The sequence below is a fragment of the Thamnophis sirtalis genome, unplaced genomic scaffold (genome assembly GCF_051295495.1).
Source record: "Thamnophis sirtalis isolate CommonGarterSnake01/CBP01778 unplaced genomic scaffold, rThaSir2_p1.2 scaffold_2, whole genome shotgun sequence".
NCBI lineage: Eukaryota > Metazoa > Chordata > Lepidosauria > Squamata > Natricidae > Thamnophis > Thamnophis sirtalis.
In genome coordinates, this window is record NW_028261382.1 from 124,843,853 (window position 1) to 124,860,221 (window position 16,369).

Here is a 16,369-nt window from a genome sequence, read left to right on the forward strand (position 1 = left end):
CAAACGTGAGTGAATAGGTCCCTTATCTGATGCTACCAATCAAAATGAGTCAATATTCTTGGGAACAGTTTTTATCTTTACAGGGTCATCAGGTTCCTTAAAGAAAACATTAACATTGTCATACAAACTGCCCATCCAGAGTTTAATTTCTGAATGCCTTTCAGAATAGGCTCAATCAGGAGCAGAAATCTATCTACAATGAAGCTCAGATGATCTACAAGGTTTGTTTGATGTCTCGCCAACAAGGACAGATAGAGAAACAGGAAACTCTTGCCACACACCCCCTCCGACAGCTAGCAGTCACACTATAGCAGGGGTGTCAAACCCAAACATTGCAGGCAGTATTGTGACGTATTGGGCCATATTGTGATGTACCAGGATGTTTTTTGCCTTTGCGGAGTCAGGGTGGGTGTGGCCTGCGCTGGCTATATCCAGCTGGTGGGCCACCAGTTTGACAGGACAGGTCTAAATAGCAATAGCAATAGCAATAATTGCTTAACCGATCCTATGTTCAGAGGTATTTACAAAGGCACCCAAAACATAAAGATGATTACTTGGACGTCATAGACAGAGCAGTAAAAATTGGGGTTCAAAAGCTCATCATCACAGGTGGAAATTTACAAGACAGCAAAGATGCTTTGCAGCTGGCCCAAACCAATGAAATGTTTTACTGTACTGTTGGCTGCCACCCCACTTGCTGTGGAGCATTCGATCAGGGTAATCCTGACCAGTACTTAGAGAAGTTGCAAGATTTAGCTGAGAAGAACAGAGGGGACTTATATGCTGCTTTACAGTGCTTTACAGCCCTCTCTAAGTGGTTTACAGAGAGTCAGCATATTGCCCCCAACAATCTGGGTCCTCATTTTACCCACCTCGGAAGAATGGAAGGCTGAGTCAACCTTGAGCTGGTGAGATTTGAACTGCTGAACGGCAGCTAGCAGTCAGCTGAAGTAGGCTGCAGTACTGCACTCCAACCACTGCACCACCTCGGCTCTATGGTAAATGCGTAGCAAGCCATTCCAAGATATAAGTAGAATTCAACTTCATTTAATATGTTAAATTGATGCAGCTAATATAATAATTTTCTAACTCCATTGGTTTAATAACGTTTCTCTGTGACATTAGAAATTGCAGTTTGGTGGCAACATTAGGATAAATTCTGGACTAAATGCGGACTTTGTGTGCACATGATATGGATAACACAAAGTCTTCACATGCAAGGCCAAAGGGTGGTGTATATATGGTATCCTCGGGGTGTGGGGAGGGGGATCAAAATGTCATGGTCGTGTCATGACCATGAAATCTAAATCTAACTCTTGTGAATGTGTTGTCAACTCACATACAAAAGGGCTTCAGTCACATAGCTGCGATTCCCTTCTTGATTTTATTGATTCCCCCAGCAATGGCCTCTGTAACTTACACGATGGCCTTCCTAATGTCTTTGAAACAACCAGTCACTCAAAACAAAGTTTGTGGGCAACTCTCTGAATCCAAATGCTGCTTTTTAATAAGTTCTATCAGTCCTATTGACTTAGATGCAATTTAGAAGAGGACAAATCACAACAAATCAAACTGGAAGGTTATTTTTGGATTCCCCCTCCATCTTTTTTTTTTTTTTTTTTTTTGCCCTGGGATAGAACTTTCATATTTGAAATGCATCAGATATCAGATTAGCAATAAATCATTTTCTACACTTTCATCATACGAGATGCAAGCGGGATATCTCTTTAAACTAGGGAGGAAAAATCCAAGGGGGGAAAAAGCGGGTTTTTTTTTTCTTTAGGAACTTTATTTCTGTATTTTAAATATATCTCCATTCAGAAAAGGGAAGTAAGTTTGCTTTTTTCTAGGCTGTATTACTGAAATATTAATTCTCCATATTCTATGCTAAAATTTCATATACAACAACCAAAAATAATTCTCTGTCCCGAGAGTTTATCTTTGTCTATTAAAACTTTGCCCCCTTAACATACCACAGGGAAAAAGCACATTTATAATTAGTAACACAAAACAGAAAGTGAAAAGTCTACATATATAATCTTGTTTTCTCAGAATATGGGAATTTGAAGATAATAAATTTATATGACTGCAAAAATGACAAACTCTTTTTGTCATTTTAGTTCTTTCAATATATATTTTAGAACTCTCTTTTATGGAGAAACATAGCTTAGATTGCTTTTTAAATCCCTTGGAAAATAGGAACCTTTAGTTACACATTATCTCCAGAGGAGAAGGTATTTATACATTTGAAGAGCAGCTCTGCAATTAAGAGAGCCCAAACCTCTCCAATTACAAGGTTTGTAATTTGACTTTTTATTCAAAATTACTCAGCATGTTTCCAGTTATACAGACTAGTGGTCTCAACCTCAGTAACTAAGATGTGTGGACTTCAATTCGCAAACTTTTCCAGCCAGCTTCTTAAAATTGCTGAGATTGAGAAATACTGATATAGATCAGAGGTGGATTGCTACCGGTTCGCACCGGTTCGGGCAAACCGGTAGTGGAAATTGCAGCTTGGTTGTCGAACTGGTAGGGACGGCAGGCTTGCCATGCCCCCGAACTGCTTCTCCGGTCGCCGCGGCATTTTTTTTTGACATTTTTAATATTCTGTGCACACATCAGGCATACCGAGCCAGCAGTAACACCGGCAGAAACCCACCCGATATAGATGTAATGTTTATTTATGCTTTCTCACATGCTAATGCAGTGTTTCTCAACCTTGGCAACTTGAAGATGTCCGGACTTCAACTCCCAGAATTCAATTCTAGGAGTTGAAGTCCGGACATCTTCAAGTTGCCAAGGTTGAGAAACACTGTGCTAATGTGTCTGTGAGCCTTACCTCAAGGAAAACAATCTTGCCACAATTAGGCAGCAGAAAGTTGGACAATTAATAGGTGGCAACAAGAGTTAGACTTTTCTTTTGGTGGTTATCCAGATTTTTACAGTCTAGATATGGTTTACTGATACAAAGTATCCATGGCTTTTGTTGAATAGAACAACATCCACTTTCTTTGTCATTATATGCTATAAGTAGCCAAAGGGCACAATTACTTATTGTTGTAGTATAAGTGTAGGCATGCATAGCTGTGCTGGAACACGTATACAACAGCAGAAATGATTAATCATATCATAAAATCAGTAACACAAACTCCTAACTCTAAGCATTAAGTAGATCAATAATCACAGACTCTTAACTCTAAGTAGATCAGTAAAACAAACTGTTTACCTCTAAGCATTAAGTAGATCAGTAAAACAAACTCTTAACTCTAAGCGTTAAGTAGGTCAGAGGTTACAACTGATTAACTCTCAACATTAATTAAGGATTAGAAGTTTGCATACTGGTAAAAGATTTATTTGTTGACTATGGGCATTCTTTAGGTTTACATGGAAGTAAATGAGTTACCATACACCATAAACTTGTACAACCATGATTGGTCCACATAGACTATGTGAATCCACCCCTTTCCTTGTGTATGCTCAATAAAAGAGGCCTCCGGACTCTGCTCCGGGTCGGCTCATCCCGAGAGAGACCTGCCCCCGAGTCTTCTTTCATCATTGGCTTCATGAACGACCCGGGGAGAAATCGCAACTTATAACCTGATGAAGATTTCTGGAGGAACCAAAAGCTTGCCTCTTTGTGTGTATGTGTGCCTTTCAGTTTCTTGTAATAAAAGAATTGGTAATAATGACTTTTGGATCCAGTCTCTAGCATCATAGGAAGCCTTCTAAATATTCTGAATTACAATTCTCAGAACGATTTGCCATATATACATTTTTTCTAGAATCTTCACTAAATAGAAGAACATTGCATAATACGGGATGATGACAGTGTGGTCCTTGATGTTTTCTTAGTGGTTTTCTTGCAGATGTTTTATTACCAAACAAGGTAACATCATGACTTCCAGTATTTCCTGATGTGGTTATCTAGTTTGGATAATGAAATGTCTGCAAGAAAACCACCAAGCCCGGGTAGCATACAGGACCCCACAGTTCAACCATGAGCTACAGTATTTTCTATCAGATGATGACAGTGCTTCAAAATTAAATAATTGTTATTGTTCCTATTATAATTCAAAATGGAATTATCTAACTTGTGATAGACCTTACCCTCCCAATTTGGTACTTTAGGAAAAAAAAGCCAAAAATATATTCCATGTAGCTCCCCCCCCCCCCCCGCAAAAAAAAAATGCTACTGCATGAGTTTCCATTTTCAACCCCATGTAGTCAATGCTAACACAGTGCATTTCTATCATTTCTGCCCAAATCCTTTAAATATTTTAGTGGAGTCTGAAATCCACAGCATGGATAGACCACATGTGCTGAACACAGCAGTGTTGTGTTAATGGAAGCTCAGCAAATTAACAAACTACATTCTTTAATAAAGCAGTAAAAAGTTACTGCTTGGGAACAAGTGCAATCAATAGAAACGAAGAACCTTGTAGAAGCTAGCAGCTTACAGACTCACTGTTCAAATGCAGAGCAATATAACTCTCCTTCATTACTTTAGGGTTCTCATTTGGAGACACCTTTGAAGATCTGGCAAGATATTTGATCTCCAAACATTTGGAGATAAAAAGCTATCGGGAGAAAAACCATACTGAGTGTATTAATTAGAAAGTGGCTTTAGCTTTGCTTATTATGTCTGATTATGGGGATTGCAACTGATGTTTCAAGGACTGAGTGGCATGTTGATATGATTAGCCTTATGACTTCAGCATCGTCAGATTTCCACTGTTGCCATGTGAACAAAACAAGAGCAAAACCAAGCAAAACAAAACAGATTAATCATAAAAATGGCAACAACAGAAACAGGTGTACTTCCATGAAGTATCATTTATTACTATTCTAAATGGACCAAATATCATCTGTACTGTCTTGTAGACTTTATAACTTTCACTTGATAGGATATGCATCACCTATCCCTAAAATGTTCAGTAAACACATGAGGATGAATTAAAACCTGGGCCCTGGATAGGTTTATAACATCTTCCAAAAATGTTTTTGTTTTTCCATTTTTCTTGGAATGTTTGTATTGATCTTAAAAAAAAAAGAAACAGAATAAAAAATGTAGTCAAATATTTGCAACAGAAGATAATTTATATATTCTCAGGAGCTTAAGAAATATTAAATAAAGATCCCTATCTTGGATTTATTACTTCTAATTTGACATCTCAACTTTTTTATGTTTGACATTTTCAATGTTTATACTCAATCTAAGTCATAAAATTCTTCTTATAGCATAAACAGCATTTATTAATACTAAACAATCAATAGAAAGATTTGGAAAAAGAATTTGCTTTAGGTGTAGGCTTCCCCCTCCAGTCTTTCAAACAGGTGTCAGCTAAACAGTAAACTCTTGGTTAAATTTAAATGCCCTGGGAAAACTGTGATTCAGTGGAACAACAGCTTGGATGACAAATGGTACAATACAACAGATGGCAGTTGCTGAAACAAATGACAGCATCCAAGTCCCACTCTGGGTTTTCTATGTTCAGGTTTATTTACCTCTTCAGTAATTATTACAAATCTAAATACATTTGCAATCAACTAATGTTTGAATTGTGTATACCAGAGAGTTTATTGGTAATAGAGCTAATTTGGTCTTCCGAATAGAGACAACGCATTTTGTACAAATCGTTTTTCAGAAATTGGATAATTTTTCGGAATCCTTTCTAAGAGACATTCTTTTCTTGCTGAATCAGGAAAGCATAAGGAGGTTCATGGTATGTATGTCCTGATGTACATTATCAGATTAATATACAGACCTTTTATGTGTTAAGACCTCTCAGTTCAAAATACTGTATAAGCAAGGGTGACATCCTCCAGGTTTCGCCCGGTTCAGGAGAACCAGTAGGAGTGATTGTCCCTGGTTCTGCAAACCGGTAGTAAAAACAAAAGCTTCCGAGGATCTCACGGCTCACAGATGATCTGCGCGATCGTCGGAAGGTTTTTCCCCCCCACTTTTTAAAGCATTTCTTTCTTTGCCCAAACCTGCAGGAAAAAAATGCTTCAAAAAATGAAAAAAAGTTGACCACGCCTACCCAGTCACATGACCCCACACACCAAGCCACACCCACAGAACTGGTGGGCAAAAAAATTAGATTTCACCACTGTGTATAAGCGACACTATTTACTTATGTAAAGCATTGATATCATGCTCTTCAGCCAAAAAGAAGCTCCTAGAACAGGTAAATAGTAAAAAAATAAGCCTTTCTGATTCCCAATTCAAAAAAGAAAAGAAAAGTGAAGGACATTTCTCCGCTAATACTTCATTTTTCAACATCTACATCATCAGAACTTTGGATTTTGTCAACAAAATGGCGGAAAGCTTTTGCTCTTGCAGTTATTATTGCTGGTTGGGACTGAGATGCTGACTGGATGATTATGGCCACTGAAGCTCAACATAACAAGCTAGCACTAAACTGGAGAATAGCAAGCACTTAGACTTATATACCGCTTCACAGTGCTCTTCACAACCCTCTCAAAGCAGTATACAGAGTCGGCATCTTGCCCCCAACAATCTGGGTCCTCATTTTACCAGCCTCGGAAGGATGGGAGGCTGAGTCAACCTTGTGCGGGTCAGAATTGAGCTGCCGAACTGCCAGCAGTCGACAGTCAGCACAATTCGCCTGCAATACTGCATTTCTAATCACTGTGCCCCCACAGCTCTTAAGATTGAAGAAGATTGAAATAAGACTTCAAGTAACATCAATCTAAGTTGCTGTGTTTTAGTGGCTGAATGAGATGAACCATAAAATGGCTCTGTTTGACTACCAAGTACAAATGCATGGAAAAGTTTCAGAGTAATTTCATTTTAGATTGCAGACTATCAACTCAGATCAACTGTCTTGAACAGAAGACATTCTAAAAGCAAATGAGACTGAACTAGCCAGTTTTACATGAAGAAGAGGCTGCAAAATACACTGAGAGCAATTCAAGCATATCGAAGTTTTACAGAAACAGAAGGGATCAAATACAGTGAAACATATGGCACAAACAGGAAATGATATCTGAGCCACGAATGCAGGTGCTAGCAACAGTTCCAACAAATTCAACAGCTGTGTTACATTGTGGGTCGACTACATATTAGGACTGGATGTGTTTTGCAAATATTTAGGAAAAGTGCCTTGGACCTCACATGTTCTTCTAATTAATTATTAAAGCAGCACCCCCTTACTAAATCCTTATGGTAGTGTATCTTCTTTGAGGCTGACTCAAGATCTGAAGTTCTATCAAATCATTTTTGAAGCATGTGCAGTCCTCCCAATCTTATGGAAGTGGGATTCATGAACATTTCTTCACTTAGCGAGCACAAACATCTTTACGTTTTCAATTAAATGTCTAATATTAGTATTCTCTTTGATAACCTACTCAGTCTGGAGATGTGCCAACGTGTTGACTTCAGGATTCTTAATTCCTAGACAGCCTAGCCAAAAAAAAAAAGCTGAAGCATATGGGGACTGAAATCAAACTCATTTGGGGAAGGGCACTCAATGAATCCATTTTTCCTTTAGTTATTATTATTATTAAAACACACTTGACGCTGCAGTTCTATATACACTCACACTGAGTAATGTCCATAGGACTTCTGCCTATAAAGTGGTAGCTCACTTTGAATTTTTCTTCCTGTTTAATCTTAATATTTTCAAGTTTATTTCAATAATTACCTACTGGCTTCAAAACAGGCCAAGCACATAAATACCACACATTACCTAAAACACTAAATATTTTAATGTTTGTTTTTTAAGGTTTATTTCTGCCAAGGTTTTATTGCTCTTGGCCCAGCATCACTAGGAGCCCCATGTAATGTTGACAAGTCAGGGCCAAAATTTGCCCCTAGGAGAAAGTGTGCATTGCTCAACAAAGAGATCCAGTGTCTTTTCATTTCCTATAATATATGGCACTTCCTGGAAGGACTAAGCAGAACCCTTTTCAGTATCAACTGCAGAATTATTTTTAATACAATGCAATACAACAGCAGAGTTGGAAGGGACCTTGGAAGTCTTCTAGTCCAACCCCCTGCCTAGGCAGGAAACCCTATACAGTTTCAGACAGATGGCTATCCAACATCTTCTTAAAGACTTCCAGTGTTGGGGCATTCACAACTTCTGGAGGCAAGGTGTTTCACTGATTAATTGTTCTAACTGTCAGGAAATTTCTCCTCAGTTCTAAGTTGCTTCTCTCCTTGATTAGTTTCCACCCATTGCTTCTTGTTCTACCCTCAGGTGCCTTGGAGAATAGTTTGACTCCCTCTTCTTTGTGGCAACCCCTGAGATATTGGAACACTGCTATCATGTCTCCCCTAGTCCTTCTTTCTTTTAAATCAGGATGATTGAGATTTAGCTATAAAAAAATAAGGTGGGCAGAAAATGTCAGATTCTAAAGAAGATCCAGTTATACTGAACTAAAGACGTTTTGTAGAGTAGGCAGGGACAGTGAATGCTACCCTCCTGCCTACCCATCCACAAATTCTGTAAAGAGGTTTGTCAATTAAAATACACTGTGCCTGTATGAAAATGCATAGACTCATGAAAATTATAAACAAGCATGGTTATTTCTGTGAGATGAGCAACCATGACATTGGTTTCCTCATCTGGTCTACCTTGAAGGGGGCTGATAAAGATTGCTTGCATTCCTCATAATCTCACAGAATCCCAAATGTGTCCTTGGCTTTTAAAAGTTCTGCTAATATTTATGCCTCCCAAAAATGTCCTTTTAGCACTCAGAAAGGATAGCCCTACAATTTGGCTAAGAAAAGGACAAAGATTTAAAAGAGGATGGGGCTTTTCCCCTGGAAACATCCAAGGTTCAGCCTCTACTGGTACTCCATTATTTAGAAATCAGTTGCTAACTTTTCCTTCCCCTGAGCCAGCAGGCCTCTGGGTAGTCTACGTATCAATGAAGCCGTCAGATGGAATCAGCGCTTCCAATCAATTGGTCTAAAATAAAAAATGTTCCAAAAGGAATGCAATGGAAGCTGAAAATACCTCCTGATGCTGGTTGACAAAAGGCACTGTGTCCAGCTGGGCTGATTCAATGCCATTTGTCAGCAGGACAGAGAAGAAAAGACACCACAGGTGGTGAAGGGGAAGTCGGAGAGGCAGAAAAATCTCTGCAGACTTGCACATTGTCTCTTGTCACTTACAAGCACAAAGGGTAGGTTGTGTCACTGCAGAGTGGCAGCAGTGATATTAGTCCCAGGTGTGGTGGATGCATGAGAAAGAGAGAGAAAGAGACAGACAGGCAAGAGTATTGCTGAAAGAACAATGAAGAGCAACTCAGGTTTTTAAAGCTTAAAACTTTTTTCTTTCACGGATGCTCCAATGCTGCAATATCTTTTAAAGTGACAAATAATACTTTCCATTCAAGAATGCAGAGCCATTGATCTAAAACAGTTCACTATTCCATCTCTTCATTCAATTAAACTATAGTCACACGTTCTTAAACTTCTGAATAAATAGCAGATGGGGAAGTTTATCTAACATACTGCAGGACACATATAGCATATTACAGTGTGACATATTGTATGAATCAGACTTTTTTTTTAAAAAAAACCCTGGTTTTAACTATTACATTTGTCTATGCAATAATGCAGTTTGGGGAAAATGCTATTGAAAGGAATGTGTGTATTTGATATATTTTTAAAAAATCTGCATCATAGCAGGCCATTTTAGGGAACATTGTGTGACAGCAAAAGCCAGAGCAATGAACTTCAGACATCACCAGTGGGTGCAGAAATCAACTTAAAAAAATATAGCCCAAGACTGGCAATAAAATTATTTCATAAATATTAAGCATGCAATTTAGGTAATCTTTGCATGGATGTTTAGGGCTAAAATTTTAAGTACACGATACTTTAAGTAAAGCCAAGATACTTTAAACCAGTATGGTGGCCATAGAAATCTGCTGAATTTGAAAATCACACAGGTTGAAATTGCCAAAGCACTGCTTTAAAGTGTTCTCACTTCCTGGTGTGTTATTATATTTGTCTTTCATAAACCTTCTTTTTAGGTGCTAAGTAATGTATCAACACTTTAATTATTTGAGTTTGTCTTCTTTTTCAATATTTTCTATAATAAATAGTTGAATAAACTTTTTTTCAACAATGATTTTAAAAAACCTGCACAATTGAATGTAAATATGTCACCTAGGATTGCATTACAGTGACTGGTGGAAAAACGGGATATAAATGAAACAAAAAAGGAATTAATTGTAAATTTGATAATGGCAACTAGATTTATGATGGCTAAATATTGGGGATGCAATTCATTATACCACTCATTATATTTCTCATTTCAAAGAAATATAACAGAAATATAATAAAATTTGGAGTATGGCAACAAATAATAAATTAACAACAGAAATAAAATTTTAAAAAGGGATGATTAAAGCAAATAATTATAATGAAATATGGGGAGATTTTATAAAATCAGTGTTGGTGGAAGGCAAAGGGAATAAACCTACTCAAGAATATATCTTGTTTTGGAGGGGATAAGGGCACAATTGGAATATATTGTATAACGTTTAGTTGCTATAGACGAATAAATATAAGGGTTTAAAAAAAGGTCTGGGGGTGTTGCACTGTAATATTTGTTTTTTTTCCTTTTTCTTTCTTTTTTTGTATTTAATATGTTTGTATTATTTGTATGTCTTAGTCACCACTGGATAGCAACTTATGCCTTTTAACATTTTTTTTTTTTTGCTTTTTGAAGATAAGAGGTATCTCTTGTTCTTACTGCAATTCTTTATGGGATCACTTGACTACACCTGAAGCAGCTTTTTTCATAAAGCAGAACCAAATGCCTTCAAACTTGGCTTGAAAACATTGTACCATAGTCGAAAGTATCACCAATACAGAGAAAACAGAATTCTTGCAAATAATTGAATAATATTCTAGGATTGGCCTAATGTATATTTTGTAAGCCACATTGTAGACTAATCTTCCTTAACCTCCCTTTTCACATATAATTTAAAGGGAATTCTATCTGGAGGCACCAATGTAGATGAGCATTCTGAAAGTTGTAGAGTCACACATTTAAAGTACCAGGTTGGGAAAATGTTAAGAAGCAGATTGAGATAGACCGGACTTTTCAATTGGGTTCATTGTATTTTCAGTGCCAAGGCAATGTTTGAGAGATTTTGTTTCCTATGTGCCAAGATAACTTAATTTCACTGAATGGCAAAATGGGCACTTTTTCTATTTTATACTTCAAGTCACAAAATTGTCTTGGGACAATACGTGACTGAATATGAAAAACATAGGTAGGCAACTGTTCCTTTCTATCTACATTTGAAATGTACTGTTTTCCTTTTTAATAACGATAATTTACAAACAATATGTAGAAGCCCTTCATGATTGTATGAAATGCAACACTTTTTTCCAAAAAAAAAAAAGGCAAGGCTATTATTCCTGCTAACAAAAGCATAAATGGCTCAAATAATTGTGATTCTCCTGTTAGAAAACAGCTTGAGATGTCAGGTTGTCTACTATCACTTAGACATGTAAAACCAACAGAAAACGGTTTCAACAAAAGAGCTTTCTGTTCTATAGGAACACACCTGAAAGAAGAGGGGAAGCGTGATTCTCTTTAAACAATAGGCTCCTACCTATTGATAGAAAATGGTGCAATACTCCTGATAAGAGAAGCTTTTGCGCCCAGTTTAGCAGCTTCCACTGCTCCATGAAGTCGGTAGAGCACTGTTTTACCATAATTGGTGTAACGCTGGTTGTAAACAATAATCTTTCCACGGGCTTCATGGGCTTTCTTGTGTAGTTCATCAAAAGAACTTACCACCAACACTTCTGCTGTAATACCTGGAAATGAAAAATCAGCTGTTAGAAATACAGGCCCAGTTTTATTTTATTTATTTATTTATTAGCTTTATATGCTGCCCATCTTACCCAGCAACTGTGGGCAGCTTACAAACAAAAATAATAGCAATAGCAGTTAGACTTATTTACCACTTCATAGGGCTTTCAGCCCTCTCTAAGCGGTTTACAGAGTCAGCATATTGCCCCCACAGTCTGGGTCCTCATTTCACCCACCTCGGAAGGATGGAAGGCTGAGTCAACCCTGAGCCGGTGAGATTTGAACAGCCAAACTGCAGAACTGCAGTCAGCTGAAGTAGCCTGCAGTGCTGCATTTAACCACTGCGCCACCTCAGCTCCTTATTTACAATAAGAAGATGTAAAGATCAAAGTGGAGAGGTGGCATGGGGTGAAATCTTCTTATCCCATCAACCATCTCCAGTAAGGAGATGTTAGCAACATTTCAGGAGAAAACAGCCAAATAACTCTAGAAATGTCTTTAATTACTTTAAAATGGATTAGAAGCCTCCAAGTCAGAATATGAGGAGGAGGAAATGACAAACCACTTCAAAACGTTGCTAAGAAAACTGCAAGGACTTGTCCAAGCAATTGCCAGAAATTCACCTATCAGTAGTTTGCCATTGATTCCTTCTTAGGGCAGAGAGAGAGAGTGACTGGCTCAAAATTCCCCAGCAGTGTGTTATTTTATAGCCTCAGCCTTAACCATCACACCATGTGGTGTGGTGGCTCATATTCTGACTTGGAGACTTCTAATCCTTTTAGACGCCATTTTTTTTTAGATTAGCTATGCAGCATGTAGCATTTCCTATAATACTCTATGGAAGCAAAAGTTGGACTTTAAAGTAGAAGCGCTGATGCTTTTGAACTTTATATATTATATTTTTGTTATTACTTTTGAAGTTTGGTGTAGAAGGTTTTTGAGAATAGTGTGGACAACCAAGAAAATAAACTGATTGGATCATTGAACAAATCAACTCACTCGAGGAGCATATTAATCTACTTTGGACAATGTGCAAAGACCTAGCTCTCTGGAAAAGATTCTAATGTTGGGAAAGGTGAAAAGAAAGAGAAGAAGAAGATGACTAGCAGAAACATGGGTGGACTCAGTTACAGTGGCAATGAATGTACTGTTGGGGGACTTGAAAGAACAAGTTAGGGATGATTGTAATGGAGAAGTCCTATCTATGCGGTCCCTAGGTACCAAAAATAACTTGATGGTATAGTCAATCAATGAATCAAAGATAACACAACCACTGTCTATAACAAAATACATCTCCTTATTCTCAAGCTACAGAAACAGTAGAGAAGGGAATCAGATTTCTGACAGAGGCCAGATAATCCCTATCTTCCCATGTGTGTGTGTGGTATACAACAGTAGTGTGCATCGCTATAGGTATGCAAAAAAGATGAACACTAGGATGAAACAATACATATCACATGATTATACTTAATTTAATTATTGGAACAAATCTTTCTACTGTTCAAATGTAAAAATAACTTATTGTAAAAATTAACAATGAATATACAGTCACTTTTTACACACATACTGTATATAAAAGAGTGATTACCTGAGCCATGGTGGCTGAGTGGTTAGAGTGTAGTACTGCAGGCTACTTCTGCTGACTGCCAGCTTCCTGCAATTTGGCAGTTTAAATCCCACCAGGCTCAAGGTTGACTCAGCCTTCCATCCTTCTGATGGAAAATGAGGATCCAAAATGTTGGGGGGGGGGCAATATGCGGACTCTGTAAACTCCTTTGAGAGGGCTGTAAAGCACTATAAAGCAGTATCTATGTCTAAGAGCTACTGCTAGTGCTACATGAAGGGTGCTTGGATAAGGAGAACAAAATAAGGGGAATAATTATTTTCCACTTCTGAAGGCTGCTAGTTATTTTGCTAGAGTGGTATTGAAAGTTTGCAAGCAACATATTGTGATAAACAATTCAAAAACAATTCATACTAGCAATGATGTTATGACGTCTGCAAGAAAGATGTCTATGGAGATTCTCAGTCATCCAGGTCATGGTTGTCCCAAAGATACTTTTTTCAAGAGGCAACTGGACTTTCTGATTTTTCTTTGAAGTGAAACGTCTTCAAAAGAAAAACCAGGAAGTCCAGTTGCCTCTTGAAAAATGCATCTTTGGGTCTGCAAGAAAACAACCAAACTCAGAGAGCATCAAGGACTCCATATCAAATTACCCATCACCTAATCCATTTTCATCTCTCTTCCCCGTCATGTACAGTTTGGCCTTAAGGACCATTGTCAAGAATTACGTCAGAAAGAAATAGTGGGCGAAAAGGTGCAGTCGAAGTTTTAGATTAAAGATATACTGGTAATATGTAAACCAAAAAGTATCTGGTATGAATTCTGTTTTGCCCAGATGCTTGGGAAAAAAATTAGGACTGTTCCAGGACTTGCAAAATGTCTGCAAGTGGCTTCATACAGCCCATGAACTTCTTGCCCCTGATCCAGGAGAACAAAAATTAATCAAGTTATAGGAAATGAGGTCTTGACTTTTGCATCCAGAAACAGGTAAGGAAGGTGTGAAAAGTCTAATGGGCTCACTTTCCTGGCTCTCAATCTACTCTTTTTTTTTTTTTTTTTGGAGTGCAAGATGTGCCCTATTTGCGTACTCAGGTCAAAATCTACCGCTGCTATTGTTGGCATGTAAGTGAAGTAAACTGATAGGCTTCAGCCACTCTTAATGAGTAAGAGTTTCAGCTGCATGCCTCAAAAACATCTTGGTGACAGGAGCATGCAAAGCTGGAATTAGGCCAGTGGAGAGGAAGCCAGAGATCTGGAAATTTTCATTTTCCACTAGAAAAATCAAGGTCTCTGCAGGCTGGCACTGCAATCTATGTGACATATCAGCTTTCAAAACTAATGAGTAGAATTGACATCAGGTAATTCATCCCAGCTCTCCATTTATATCCGCGCCAAGTGATAAAACATAATAACATGGGTTCATGATTGCTCATCAAGGAAGAAAGAATAGTAGCAATTCTTGACAGCTCCTTGTAATAATGAAAGATGCTTCCTGCCAATAAGGTCTCAATATCCTGGGTCCCTTTCACAGCTTACGTAACGAACTTCTTCAACCGGCGTCTTCCAGAGCTGTGGGGATTGCAGAGCACAGAATTCCCCGCCAACATAGCAGAAGTAACAAAAATAATAGAGCTTCTGCTCTGCAGCTGACCACCCCTAGCAACCCCAGATGGCAAGGATTCTTGTCCAAAACTTTGAGAAGCTACTACAGGTCACTGCAAACAATATTGAGCTACATGAAACAGCTTCCTGTGAGTCACATTTCCAATATCTTTGAAGGGCAACAGAGCTACTCTAAAAATTATTCCAAATTTGGTTTTCCAACTGTGTGCCTAGTTTCTAATGAAGAAAACATGTGTTCTAAATACACATACAACAATAGAGAAAGAAATTAAATAACAGTGATGTGAGTCAGCCAATGATTCATATGATTTTAATGGATGTAGGACTGAAAGCATTCCCCATGCAGCTACTAATGATGGATCATAGCAACACTTTGGAATTGTTGCTGTTGAACTGTCCACAGTTGCTTCCCTGGTTGAGACATACTCATGGTGTTGCTGGGGAGGCTCAGGATCAGGGTTCAACATAAAGCTAGATCAATTTTGCTTTTTCAATTTTTATTCATTTATAAAATGAATCTCTGCTAAGTCCATCAACTTTTGCAGTCATTCATCCATTGTGGGAATTGAAATGTCCTTCCTTTTTTGTGCATAAAGTAGTTTTGCTTTGTGCACAAAATATATATAACATCATAGTTACAATCCCCCCCCCCCAAATCTTTTCCCATTAAACCCAAAAGAAAACTTTCTGGTTTTATTTTTATATTTACTTTCAGAATTTGTTGTATTAGAATGTGAATCCTACTCCAATATTTCTTTGCTTTATCATATGTCCACCATAAATGATAAAAGCCCCCTTCTTTACATTTCCAACATTCATTTGAAATATCATTATACATTCTTGATAACTTTTTCTGGTGTTAAATACCAATAATACACCATCTTATAGAAATTTTCTTTAAAATTGTGATTTGATGTAAATTTTAAATCTTTTGTCCACATATCCTCCCATTGTTCAAGCTTTACATTATATCCAAAGTTCCTTGCCCACTGAATCATGCAATGCTTTACATATTCACTTTCCCAATTCTATTTCAATAATGTTTTATACTGGATCAATTCTGGATTCGATCGGGATGTTTGGAAGATAGGGTCCCAAGGAGAAAAGAGAAGTTAACCATCATGAAGAACAATGTTCAAGTGTGATCAGAAGAAATACATACAGACTTTAAAAAGGTTTGTAATAAAAATGCAGGGGGTATCAATCTTTCTTAGGCTTTAAGCTATTGATTTAGCTGCCTCTTAGAAGGCTTAAGTTAGGCATTCTTCTATCCTCAACTTGCACATTATAAAAAATGAGTAGGGACTTTTCTGTAACTTTTTACTGGGAAGAGTGAACTGGAAAATTTAATAGAATATTACTTAGCAGAACC

At 37.7% G+C, this 16,369-nt stretch overlaps 1 protein-coding gene across 1 annotated transcript in view; it reads right to left on the reverse strand.

Annotated features, from left to right (window-relative positions):
* CPQ (carboxypeptidase Q) overlaps positions 1–16,369 on the reverse strand; it is a 165,600-nt gene that overhangs the window by 116,544 nt on the left and 32,687 nt on the right. Inside the window, exon 3 of the mRNA XM_087703852.1 lies at positions 11,608–11,815. Within this exon, the coding sequence (XP_087559978.1) occupies positions 11,608–11,815 (208 nt within the window). The remainder of the gene's footprint in view (positions 1–11,607; positions 11,816–16,369) is intronic.